Raw genomic sequence first — 14,340 nt, forward strand, 5'->3', positions numbered from 1 at the left:
ATTGGTTTTGAATTTTTCTATAATATATATGTTCTGCATGTTATTTGTTATTTTAAATTTTAATTTTGAAAAAATATAACAACTTTCTCAGTGAAATTAGAAACTCTAGATCAGATAAAATGCCTAAAAATGAATTCCAGATTAAAACATACAAGAAACAAAAATACATTTTCTAATTTTAACGATCGTTAAATTATTATCTTTGGAGTGAGACTTCTTCCTAAATGTCCGATAATAGGCGATCTTTGTCTGGATGCGAGCCCGTCGTGTTTCCAGCGGAGAGAACCGGAGAACCGGAGAACCAGCAGGATGGGGAAGAAACAGAAGAAGTCCGGAGAGGACAGGTAGACAAAACACGTCACGCAGCACCTGTGTGCACGCGGACACCTGGGACAGGTGTGAAGTCTGAGGTCCAAAAAAAACAGGCCCCTGCCGTTAGCTTAGCGGCTAGCTGGTGCTGAGCTAACTTAAACCACGAGAAACCAGCCTGGTTAGCATCATGGTTAGCATAGCTTAGCGTTAGCTTCCACTGACTTTCAGCTTTTTTTCTTTTCTCGTTTTCTTTTTTTCGCGGGCTTTAATGATCGAGCACGAGCCACTGACAGTCCGTTAAACAGCCGTTAAACTGCATGTGGGAGCTAGTTGCTACATGCTAACAATACCTGTGTACTTGAGTGATGCTAAGCTAGTTGGTAGCACCTTACTTTGTCAGTATACAGGTACTACGCTGAATAGATATACACTCCAGTACAAGTACTGCCATCAAAACATGAACTACATGGAAGTACGATCAGTTATAGGCAGTAAAAGTACTGCATATTATGCACATTGTTATATTATAGAATATTATATTACTGTTTATAAGAGTATTTTAACGTAGTATGTGAATGTAGAGACAGTTTGTGTACTCCTGTGTACATCAGGAGTATAATACTGCATGATGTCGTACAATTATAAAAACATGAGATATTTATAATGTACAATAGAAGTAATTTAGGAAATATAGTGCAGTGTAATGTACAATAATTCTCAATTTATGTGTGTGTATATTAGGGGTGTAACGGTTCACAAAGCTCACGGTTGTGTTGGGTACGATACAGTGGAGCCACGGTTCGGTACAGTAGAAAACTATAAATGCAGAGAAATGTACTTGATTTTAAAATATATTCATTCATTACAACTGACATCATAAAGTTATTCTTTGACTTTGAACAATGATGGAACTATACCTGAGTGACTCATCTTCTGGGGTGTCTTCTTAGCAACACATCAGCATAAAAAACAAAAACTGCTCCTTCATGTTATGTAGTATTGTTACTTACATCTTGTATTGTTACTTACATCTTGCAAAAGAGATTTTAATCTCAATGGGACTACCTGCTTAAATAAAGGTTTTTTTTTTTATTCAAACATATTCGGTTCGTCATGCGTACCGAACCGTGAGCCTCGTACCGAACGGTTCAATACGAATACGCGTACCGTTACACCCCTAATATACATAAAGAAATACATTTAAAAAATATACAGAAGATATATAAACAAAAACATTTAAATACAACAATTTAAAAAATACATACATTCAAAAATGAATAAAATAACTTTAATATCGAAATAAAAATGAATGCAACAAATCATTTTTATTGAAATAAAAACCAGGGAAATAAATCGTGAAGAACTTAAACAGATGAATAAATGAAAGAGCTCTGTCACGTTCTAAACATTTGTCGTTGATATTATTTTGGTCCATTAAGGTCATGTTTATTGTGGTCTATTGATAACGTCTCGCGTACAGAAGAACGAAGCTGGTCTCAGGTCAGATGCTGAGCGTTTCACAGGTGGCTGATGGGAAATATAAACGTCTGTGTGATGAAAAGCGTCCAGTCAGCAGCTTTTCATCCACATTGTTCTGAGACAAAGAGTCTGTCTCTGCCTCACAGTCACATGTTGAACCCCCCACAGAGTCCTGGTCCCTGGGCTGGTGTATTCTCTCTCTATATCTATATCTATAGATATAGATATACACACTATATATATGTATATATATATATATATACATATATATATATATATACATATATATAGTGTGATATAGATATACACACTATATATATGTATATATATATATATGTATATATATGTATATATATATATATGTGTATATATATATATAGATATTATATATTATTGATATCACGTATTGATTGTTTTCGTTATTGATCTTCAGCACCAAAGACGACGGCGTCGACATCGACGCTCTGGCCGCAGAGATCGAAGGAGCCGGAGCATCGAAGGAGGTGAAGGGGAAGAAGAAGAAGAAAGGAGCCAAGAAGGAGGACTACGAGTACGACGCCTCCTCCTCTTCATCATCTTCTTCGTCTTCTTCTTCGTCTCTTTTAATGTGTGTGTTTCACCTCCTGCAGTGAGGACGACATCCTGAAGGAGCTGGAGGAGTTGTCTCTGGAGACTCGGGGAGGAAAAGCAAAGGTAAGCTCACCGAAGAAGTCTGAAGGACGGAATAATCAATGTATATATGCACACAGACATATATATGTATATATATGTATCTATATATACATACATATATATATGTCTGTGTGTGCTTTAAGGATTTAGAACGTCTTGTGTTGCTGCTGTAGAAAGATTATTTGTTTACATACAAGAATAAGAAAGAAATGTGCATTATTTTTCTTAGTTATTCTCACAAAATAAGCTCAGCTTAGCTTAGCACAAAGACTGGTAGCGGGGAGAAACTGCTAGCCTTCCTCTGTCCACAGCATGTAGAATGTGTTTTAGACGCCAAAAGGAATCCTCATTTTCCTCCTGAAATTCTTTAAAAACGTCTCAAAGTTGTCGTCAGATTTCCAGAAACGAGAGAAACTGAAATCTTTAAACAATAATTAATTTGACTCCTCAGAAGGCCGAGGAGCCGGAGAGCGTCGAGCCTCCCAAACCAGAGAAGAAGAAGACCAGGAAGGGGAAGAAAGGCGGAGCCGGCCCCGAGGATGAGGAGGGTGATGAAGGTGAAGCTGATGGAGAGCAGAAAGACCTCAAGAAGGTGAGGAAGCAACTCTTTCAACCCAAAATAACAAGATGCTGAGTCTTCTTAAGTGGAATTTTGCCCCTTCTGAGCCTCCATACTTTCTCCTCCAGGCGCCTCCTGCTGCTCCTCCTTCTGACTCCGATGAGGACAGCGGCTCACGATCTCGCCTCGACACCGAAGGAGGAAAAAAGGCGTCGGTGACGGAGGAAGAGGAGGTGAAAGATGTGAGAGGGGAGAAGGAGAAGGAGGGGTCAGAAGACGACAAGGAAGGGGAGTTCACTTACAGGAGAGAGAAGAAGAAGAAGAAGAAGAAGAAAGGTAAAGGGGCGATGGTGGACAGTGAGGATGACGAGGAAGAAGAGGAGGAGGAACAGCAGGAGGAGGAGGAGGAAGAGGTGGAGGGAGGCTCCAAGATGAAGACGGCGGCGCAGAAGAAGGCGGAGAAGAAAGAGAGGGACAAGAAGAAGAAGGAGGAGGAGAGGATGAAGCAGAAGAAGCAGAAGGAGAAGGAGGGCAGCGTGGAGCCTCAGAAGGAGCCAGAGAAGAAGACTGCAGAGGCCACGCCCCCTCCGGACGCTCCACCTGTGGCGGTGACGGAGGAGCAGGAAGAGGCGGAGCCAGCAGGTGACGGTAAGATGGACACAAGTTAATAAACAGTGAACACACCTTTTTAAAGCAGCAGTTTTTAACCACTCTTCTTCTGCTGCGTTATTTCTCACAGAGGAGGTGGAGGGAGACAAGAAGAAGAAGAAGAAGAAGAAGGGAGAGAAGGTGGAGAAGGAGGAGAAGAAGAAGGGACCCAGCAAGGCCACAGTGAAGGCCATGCAGGAGGCCCTGGCCCAGATGAAAGAGGTGGGGCATTCTGGGAAACGTAGTCACCGAGTTGAGTTGTTTCTTTTGATGATGTTTTTAAGAGTTTAGTTGTTTTTTGTAGGAGGAGGAGCAAGCCAAGAGGGAGGAGGAGGAGCGCCTGCAGAGGCTGGAGGAGATGGAGAAGGAGAGGCTGGAGCAGGTAACACACACCACCTCCTTTATTGTTATCACCTCATGTACAAGACTCCTCTCTGACCTTTGACCCCCCCCCCCCCCCCCCCCCAGGAGCGCCTGGAGCAGGAGCGCAAGGAGAAGAAGAAGCAGAAGGAGAAGGAGAGGAAGGAGCGACTGAAGAAGGAGGGGAAGCTGCTGACTAAAGCCCAGAAGGAGGCTCGAGCTCGGGCCGAGGCCACGCTCAAGCTGCTGCAGGCTCAGGGTGAGTTAGCTTAGCTTAGCATGAAGACATCGTGTTCTGTCCGCCAATCAGGTGTCTGAATCACTTCCTGGTTCCTCCTCTCTTTCTATGCTCCGCCCTGCTTAGCTTAGCTTAGCACACAGACTGTACGTGGTGACCTGCTAGCCTCCCGTGATGAGGAGTAACTGTGTGTTACCTGTTCAGGTGTTGAGGTTCCCTCCAGAGACTCGCTGCCCAAGAAGAAGCCTGTTTATGGGGACAAGAGGAAGAAGAAGCCCACGGTTCAACCCCCTGAAGGTACCCGGGTCTCTGATATTCATACACATAGATACGTATATTTATACATACGTACATATGTATAAATACATATAAATATATAAAACCCTCCTTACAGAAACCTCAGAGGTCACCTCGCCGACCCCGGAGACGCCCGAGCCTGTTGCCACGGAGACGGAGGCCGAGACGCCGGCTGTGATGCCGACTCCAGAGACAGGTGAGTGAGGAGTGATCTATCATCATGACAAACACCTCACCCGTCCTCCTTTCTCTTCTCCTTCCTTGTCCCTGTCCATCTATCTGTGTCTCCTTTCCTCCTCTCTGTCCATCTGTCCTCGTCTCCTTTCCTCCTCTCTGTCCTCGTCTCCTTTCCGCTCTCTCTCCATCTGTCCTCATCGTCTCCTTTCCTCTCTCTCTGTCCTCCTTGTCTCCTTTCCTCTCTCTCTCCGTCTGTCCTCCTTGTCTCCTTTCCTCTCTCTCTGTCCGTCTGTCCTCCTTTCTGTCCACCTTCCTTGTCCCTCTCCGTCTGTCCTTGTCTCCTTTCCTCCTCTTTGTCCTCCTTGTCCCTGTCCGTCTGTCCTCATTTCTTCTTCTGTGGTCAGAGGTGAAACCAGAGCCGGCAGTAGACGACTGGGAGGCCATCGCCACCGATGAGGAGAAAGGTGAGGAGGAGGAGGAGGAGGAGCGCGACGCATTCAATGAAGTATTAAATACCACCAGTACTGCAGTAGTCGTTGTACGAATACTCTCTTGTCTCAGAGTTGAAGAAAGTCCACATCGAGGTGAAGGACGACACCGGCGCTCCTCCTCAGCCTACGGGCAGCAACGAGGACGAGGAGGAGGAGGACGAAGAGGAGGAAGACGACGAGGAGGAGAGCGAGGAGGAGAAGGAGGCGACAAAGGAGACTCCGAGCCACGGGAAGAGGAGGGCGAAGGACAGCGCGGACGACAATAGCTCCAGTGAGGACGACGACGGGAGGACGAAGGACGAGCGTCTGTACGACCGAGCCAAGAGGAGGATCGAGGTGAGAGGAAGAGGAGGAGGAGGAGGAGGACGGGGACGGTGAGACTCCGCCTCTGACTCCTCCTCTTCCTGTGTTTCCATAGAAAAGGAGAGCAGACAACATGAAGAACATCGACCTGGACACGCTGAGGTCTCCTGTGGTGTGTGTGCTGGGACATGTGGACACGGGGAAGACCAAGATCCTGGACAAGGTGAGCACCCACTTCCTGTTTACTTCCTGTTTACTTCCTGTTTACTTCCTGTTTACTTCCTGTGTGTGTGTGTGTGTGTGTAGCTGAGAAACACGAACGTTCAGGACGGAGAGGCCGGAGGAATCACTCAGCAGATAGGAGCCACCAACGTCCCCAAGGAGACGATCGAGGAGCAGACGAGGATGGTGAAGAACGTACGTATCGATGATGTCACGACTATAACGTATCGATGATGTCACGACTATAACGTATCGATGATGTCACGACTATAACGTATCGATGATGTCACGACTATAACGTATCGATGATGTCACCGACTATAACGTATCGATGATGTCACGACTATAACGTATCGATGATGTCACGACTATAACGTATCGATGATGTCACGACTATAACGTATCGATGATGTCACGACTATAACGTATCGATGATGTCACGACTATAACGTATCGATGATGTCACGACTATAACGTATCGATGATGTCACGACTATAACGTATCGATGATGTCACGACTATAACGTATCGATGATGTCACGACTATAACGTATCGATGATGTCACGACTATAACGTATCGATGATGTCACGACTATAACGTATCGATGATGTCACGACTATAACGTATCGATGATGTCACGACTATAACGTATCGATGATGTCACCGACTAACGTATCGATGATGTCACGACTATAACGTATCGATGATGTCACGACTATAACGTATCGATGATGTCACGACTATAACGTATCGATGATGTCACGACTATAACGTATCGATGATGTCACGACTATAACGTATCGATGATGTCACGACTATAACGTATCGATGATGTCACGACTATAACGTATCGATGATGTCACGACTATAACGTATCGATGATGTCACGACTATAACGTATCGATGATGTCACGACTATAACGTATCGATGATGTCACGACTATAACGTATCGATGATGTCACGACTATAACGTATCGATGATGTCACGACTATAACGTATCGATGATGTCACCGACTATAACGTATCGATGATGTCACGACTATAACGTATCGATGATGTCACGACTATAACGTATCGATGATGTCACGACTATAACGTATCGATGATGTCACGACTAACGTATCGATGATGTCACGACTATAACGTATCGATGATGTCACGACTATAACGTATCGATGATGTCACCGACTATAACGTATCGATGATGTCACCGACTATAACGTATCGATGATGTCACGACTATAACGTATCGATGATGTCACGACTAACGTATCGATGATGTCACCGACTATAACGTATCGATGATGTCACGACTATAACGTATCGATGATGTCACGACTATAACGTATCGATGATGTCACGACTATAACGTATCGATGATGTCACGACTATAACGTATCGATGATGTCACGACTATAACGTATCGATGATGTCACGACTATAACGTATCGATGATGTCACCGACTATAACGTATCGATGATGTCACGACTATAACGTATCGATGATGTCACGACTATAACGTATCGATGATGTCACGACTATAACGTATCGATGATGTCACGACTATAACGTATCGATGATGTCACGACTATAACGTATCGATGATGTCACCGACTAACGTATCGATGATGTCACGACTATAACGTATCGATGATGTCACGACTATAACGTATCGATGATGTCACGACTATAACGTATCGATGATGTCACGACTATAACGTATCGATGATGTCACGACTATAACGTATCGATGATGTCACGACTATAACGTATCGATGATGTCACGACTATAACGTATCGATGATGTCACGACTATAACGTATCGATGATGTCACGACTATAACGTATCGATGATGTCACGACTATAACGTATCGATGATGTCACGACTATAACGTATCGATGATGTCACGACTATAACGTATCGATGATGTCACGACTATAACGTATCGATGATGTCACCGACTATAACGTATCGATGATGTCACGACTATAACGTATCGATGATGTCACGACTATAACGTATCGATGATGTCACGACTATAACGTATCGATGATGTCACGACTATAACGTATCGATGATGTCACGACTAACGTATCGATGATGTCACGACTATAACGTATCGATGATGTCACGACTATAACGTATCGATGATGTCACCGACTATAACGTATCGATGATGTCACCGACTATAACGTATCGATGATGTCACGACTATAACGTATCGATGATGTCACGACTAACGTATCGATGATGTCACCGACTATAACGTATCGATGATGTCACCGACTATAACGTATCGATGATGTCACGACTATAACGTATCGATGATGTCACGACTATAACGTATCGATGATGTCACGACTATAACGTATCGATGATGTCACGACTATAACGTATCGATGATGTCACGACTATAACGTATCGATGATGTCACCGACTATAACGTATCGATGATGTCACGACTATAACGTATCGATGATGTCACGACTATAACGTATCGATGATGTCACGACTATAACGTATCGATGATGTCACGACTATAACGTATCGATGATGTCACGACTATAACGTATCGATGATGTCACGACTAACGTATCGATGATGTCACCGACTATAACGTATCGATGATGTCACGACTATAACGTATCGATGATGTCACGACTATAACGTATCGATGATGTCACGACTATAACGTATCGATGATGTCACGACTATAACGTATCGATGATGTCACGACTATAACGTATCGATGATGTCACGACTATAACGTATCGATGATGTCACGACTATAACGTATCGATGATGTCACCGACTATAACGTATCGATGATGTCACGACTATAACGTATCGATGATGTCACCGACTATAACGTATCGATGATGTCACCGACTATAACGTATCGATGATGTCACCGACTATAACGTATCGATGATGTCACGACTATAACGTATCGATGATGTCACGACTATAACGTATCGATGATGTCACGACTATAACGTATCGATGATGTCACGACTATAACGTATCGATGATGTCACGACTATAACGTATCGATGATGTCACCGACTATAACGTATCGATGATGTCACGACTATAACGTATCGATGATGTCACCGACTATAACGTATCGATGATGTCACGACTATAACGTATCGATGATGTCACGACTATAACGTATCGATGATGTCACGACTATAACGTATCGATGATGTCACGACTATAACGTATCGATGATGTCACGACTATAACGTATCGATGATGTCACGACTATAACGTATCGATGATGTCACGACTATAACGTATCGATGATGTCACGACTATAACGTATCGATGATGTCACGACTATAACGTATCGATGATGTCACCGACTATAACGTATCGATGATGTCACCGACTATAACGTATCGATGATGTCACCGACTATAACGTATCGATGATGTCACCGACTATAACGTATCGATGATGTCACGACTATAACGTATCGATGATGTCACGACTATAACGTATCGATGATGTCACGACTATAACGTATCGATGATGTCACCGACTATAACGTATCGATGATGTCACGACTATAACGTATCGATGATGTCACGACTATAACGTATCGATGATGTCACGACTATAACGTATCGATGATGTCACCGACTATAACGTATCGATGATGTCACCGACTATAACGTATCGATGATGTCACCGACTAACGTATCGATGATGTCACCGACTATAACGTATCGATGATGTCACGACTATAACGTATCGATGATGTCACCGACTATAACGTATCGATGATGTCACCGACTGTGATCACATTATTAACGTATTGATCTGAATGTCGTTGGTTCAGTTTGAAAAAGAAAACCTCCGGATCCCCGGGATGCTGATCATCGACACACCGGGACACGAGTCCTTCAGGTACTAATACCGCACTGCTAAGGTACTCGTAGTATAAAGTGAACCAGGGTTGTGAACCGGGTTCTGAACCGGGTTGTGAACCGGGTTCTGAACCGGGTTGTGAACCAGGGTTGTGAACCGGGTTGTGAACCGGGTTGTGAACCGGGGTGTGATGTTCCTCTCTCAGTAACCTGAGGAACAGAGGCAGCTCTCTGTGTGACATCGCCATCCTGGTGGTGGACATCATGCACGGTCTGGAGCCTCAGACGCTGGAGTCCATCAACCTGCTGAAGGAGAAGAAGTGTCCCTTCATCGTGGCCCTCAACAAGGTGGGTCTCCTCCTCCTCTTCTTCCTCACGGTGTTCCTCCTCCTCCTCACGGTGCTGCTCCTCCTCAGGTTGACCGTCTCTATGACTGGAAGAGGAGTCCAGAGACGGACTTTGTGACGACGCTGAAGAAGCAGAAGAAGAACACGAAGGACGAGTTTGACGAGAGAGTGAAGGCCGTGATCGTGGAGTTCGCTCAGCAGGTGTGACGTCATCACTCAATCCACCAATCACAGAGCTCCTTTTCACATGTTCATGTATTATATGTCAAGCTATCTGATTGGTTCATAGACGTTCAAATCAAGGATATAAAATGTTTCAGATGTGTTCAAGGACCGTGGGAAAGATGTTAATCCTACGATAACGAGGTTTTTTTCAGCTTCTTTGGTGTATTTTCGGGGATTGTTTTAAAGAAAACAAGTTTCTTTTTTGGGTTCTTCTCAGGGTCTCAACGCCGCCTTGTTCTTCGAGAACAAAGACCCGCGGACCTTCGTGTCTCTGGTTCCCACCTCGGCCCACAGCGGAGACGGGATGGGGAACCTCATCGCCCTGCTGGTGGAGCTCACCCAGACCATGTTAGCTCGTAGGCTAGCCCACTGTGACGAGCTGAGGGCCCAGGTCATGGAGGTGAGACAGGGTGTCTGTCTGCCTGCTGTCTCCACTGATCCACCGAGTGTCTCATGATGAAGTCCATGTGTTCAGGTGAAAGCTCTTCCCGGTATGGGGACCACGATAGACGTGATCCTGATCAACGGGGTCCTGAGGGAGGGAGAGACCATCATCGTTCCGGGGGTGGAGGGACCAATCGTAACGCAGATACGGGGGCTGCTGCTGCCCCCCCCTCTGAAGGAGCTCAGAGTCAAGGTGAGCTTCAAAATAGAGGTCTGGGATTCTGGGTTGGACTCTTCCTGCTCTTGTTCTTCCTCCTGGATGTGTGATCCTGTGATTAATTGATTGATTGATTGATCCTGTGATGTATTGATTGGTTAATTGATCATGTGATGTATTGATTGGTTAATTGATTGATTGGTTAATTGATCCTGTGATGTGTTGATTGGTTAATTGATCATGTGATGTGTTGATTTGTTCATTGATCCTGTGATGTGTTGATTGGTTAATTGATCATGTGATGTGTTGATTGGTTAATTGATTGGTTAATTTATCCTGTGATGTATTGATTGGTTAATTGATCATGTGATGTATTGATTGGTTAATTGATCATGTGATTTATTGATTGGTTAATTGATCATGTGATGTATTGATTGGTTAATTGAGCCTGTAATGTATTGGTTGGTTAATTGATCATGTGATGTATTGATTGGTTAATTGATCATGTGATGTATTGATTGGTTAATTGATCATGTGATGTATTGATTGGTTAATTGACCCTGTGATGTGTTGATTGGTTAATTGATCCTGTGATGTGTTGATTGGTCAATTGATCCTGTGATGTGTTGATTGGTTAATTGATTGGTTAATTGATCCTGTGATGTGTTGATTGATTGGTTAATTGATCCTGTGATGTGTTGATTGGTTAATTGATCCTGTGATGTGTTGATTGGTTAATTGATTGGTCAATTGATCCTGTGATGTGTTGATTGGTTAATTCATTGGTTAATTGATCCTGTGATGTGTTGATTGATTAATTGATCCTGTGATGTGTTGATTGATTGGTTAATTGATCCTGTGATGTGTTGATTGATTAATTGATCCTGTGATGTGTTGATTGGTCAATTGATCCTGTGATGTGTTGATTGGTTCAGAACCAGTATGAGAAGCATAAGGAGGTGTGTACGGCTCAGGGAGTGAAGATTCTGGGGAAAGATCTGGAGAAGACTCTAGCAGGACTCCCTCTGCTGGTGGCTCACAAGGAGGACGAGATCCCAGTGCTGAGGGTAACACACACACACACACACACCTACAGTCGTGTATGAGTCTCCCAGTGTCCTGTCTGTCTGTCTGACTGTCTGTCTGCTGGTTCCAGGACGAACTGATCCGTGAGCTCAAACAGACTCTGAGCTGCATCAAACTGGAGGAGAAAGGAGTTTATGTTCAGGCGTCAACACTCGGCTCTCTGGAGGCTCTGCTGGAGTTCCTGAGGACCTCTAAGGTCCCTGTGAGTACCTGTCTGTGTGTCTCCTGACTCTAAATCCCCCTCACCGTGTGTGTGATCGGGGTATTTTACTCTGAAAAGCAGCAGGAAGTTGACCTCTCTGTGTGTGTCTGCAGTACGCCGGCATCAACATCGGTCCGGTTCACAAGAAGGACGTGATGAAGGCATCCGCGATGCTGGAGCACGACCTGCAGTACGTCACCCAATATATATATATACATACATACATGTATATATGTGTGTATGTATATTTAAAATACGCGCCTGTGTGTGCAGGTACGCAGTGATCCTGGCCTTCGACGTGAAGGTGGAGAGGGAGAGTCAGGAGATGGCCGACAGTCTGGGAGTCCGGATCTTCTGGGCCGAGATCATCTACCATCTGTTTGACTCCTTCACCAAGTTCAGAGAGGACTACAAGAAGGCCAAGCAGGACGAGTTCAAGTACGCACTCTACTCCGTGTACTCTGTGTTTAAGTACTGCGGGAGATGAATTATGAAGTTTTTAACGTGTTTTTTAGGAATATTGCGGTTTTCCCGGCGAAGCTGAAGGTTCTTCCTCAGTTCATCTTTAACTCCAGAGACCCGATCGTGATGGGGGTCACCATCGAGGCCGGAGTCCTGAGGCAGGGGACCCCCCTCTGTGTCCCCAGTAAAGGGGTAAGACCCCCCTCGAACTCCTCTTCCTCGTTCCTCCCCCCCCCCCCACCCTTTCAAAATAAAGGTGTGTATTTGTTTCGACTAACTCCTTGCGTTCCTGCTTCATGAACGTTAATAGTTCGTGGACATCGGCATCGTGACGAGCATCGAGATGAATCACAAGTCAGTGGAGAGCGCTAAGAAGGGTCAAGAGATCTGCATCAAGATAGAACCCATACCCGGAGAGTCCCCCAAGATGTACGGACGCCATTTTGAAGGCACAGACATCATCGTCAGCAAGGTGAGGAGGAGTTCTACAAGTATTGCTACTGTTGACGTCGTTTTAATGAAGTTGTGTGTTTTATTTACAATCATTTCCATAAACTTTTAATTTCTGATCATAGTTTTACTTTGACGGGCTTTGATTGTGAAACACCAGCAGGAAGTGCTGAGTTTCTTTGTGTGGTTCAGATCACGCGGGCGTCCATCGACGCTCTGAAGAACTGGTTCAGAGACGAGATGCAGAAAACCGACTGGCAGCTGATCATGGAGCTGAAGAAGACCTTCGAGATCATCTGAGGGACCTCACACACACACACACACACACACACAGCTGAACACACACTTCCTCCCGTAGACCATGCCGGAAACAGGAAAGGGACAAAACAAATAACGATGAAAAAAAGTGTTTTTCTGTGAGAAACAAACTGTTTTTTCTGCTGTTGTGCAACAGTGAAAGTTACCACACACACACACACACACACACACACACACACACACACACACACACACACACAGAGTATTCCAACGTGCCTGTTCTTCAGCATCAACGTTGTTATTGTTTCTTCTTCTTCTCTGGTTTGTGGCTTCGTGTCCCAGGCTCCGCCCCCCTTTATCCTTCACCAGACTTAACGAGCTGAACGAGGAGCCAATGTGCAGCCAAACACAGGTGCATTATGGGATTTGTATTGAGCAGCGGCAGGGCAGGAAGAGGACGTAAAAATACGTCTTTTCTTCTGGTTCTCACAAAAGACCAACAAATCATTGAAGCGGTGTCGTTGACTTTAAAAGACGTTAAAGACTCGACGATTTTAAACTTTCTGCTGACGTCATAAACTCTGATTCTGATGAAACCTGTTTGCTGTCCAGAAGAAGAAACTCTGCGACTGTCGCTACATAAAGATTGCTGAACAGAAAAACGCTTTCTTTGAGAAGCTTTTTATCGTAAATATTTTCACTTTCTTGATCTTTGAAAAGAAAAAGAAATTACAAACCGAACCTTTGCATTTCAATGTGAGTCGTATCCTGATTTGGGTTTGTTTCTTGTGAAAACAAGATTTCACAAATAATTCTGCAATAAAAACAAGCAAAAATAAACCTTCATTGCAGAATTCTAATTTTACAAATATTTAGTTTAAAATGCAAAACTGCAAAAAAAAATCTGCAATTATATTTTATTTCAATTTTTAAACCAAAAAATGTAATATCGACAGACGCAGACTTTCTTAGTCTGAAACGTTTAAATACATGGTTTTTAGTTGTATGACAATACATATATTTATATACATAAATATTCATATATATATATATATATCAACTAAAAATC

The 14,340-nt window shown here is 44.0% G+C and overlaps 1 protein-coding gene across 2 annotated transcripts; it reads left to right on the forward strand.

Moving 5' to 3' along the window:
- The first annotated feature begins 249 nt into the window (after positions 1-249).
- eif5b (eukaryotic translation initiation factor 5B) lies at positions 250-14,303 on the forward strand. Of its 2 annotated transcripts, none has more exons than XM_079296323.1 (26): positions 250-344; positions 2,225-2,341; positions 2,421-2,484; positions 2,915-3,055; positions 3,151-3,670; positions 3,762-3,892; positions 3,975-4,052; positions 4,139-4,289; positions 4,473-4,565; positions 4,663-4,761; positions 5,147-5,206; positions 5,304-5,569; positions 5,652-5,759; positions 5,843-5,953; positions 9,613-9,680; positions 9,847-9,988; positions 10,057-10,188; positions 10,430-10,612; positions 10,688-10,849; positions 11,749-11,880; positions 11,970-12,101; positions 12,215-12,291; positions 12,375-12,539; positions 12,617-12,755; positions 12,874-13,035; positions 13,206-14,303. In XM_079296323.1, exons 1-26 carry the CDS (start codon positions 310-312, stop codon positions 13,311-13,313), a joined length of 3,576 nt encoding a protein of 1,191 aa, XP_079152449.1. In that variant the 5' UTR covers positions 250-309; the 3' UTR covers positions 13,314-14,303. The 2 variants fall into 2 exon arrangements, with proteins under 2 accessions (XP_079152449.1, XP_079152450.1); XM_079296324.1 differs by having other exon boundaries at positions 3,151-3,664.
- Positions 14,304-14,340: the final 37 nt, after the last annotated feature.

Source organism: Melanostigma gelatinosum (assembly GCF_949748355.1).
Source record: "Melanostigma gelatinosum genome assembly, chromosome: 24".
Lineage (NCBI taxonomy): Eukaryota > Metazoa > Chordata > Actinopteri > Perciformes > Zoarcidae > Melanostigma > Melanostigma gelatinosum.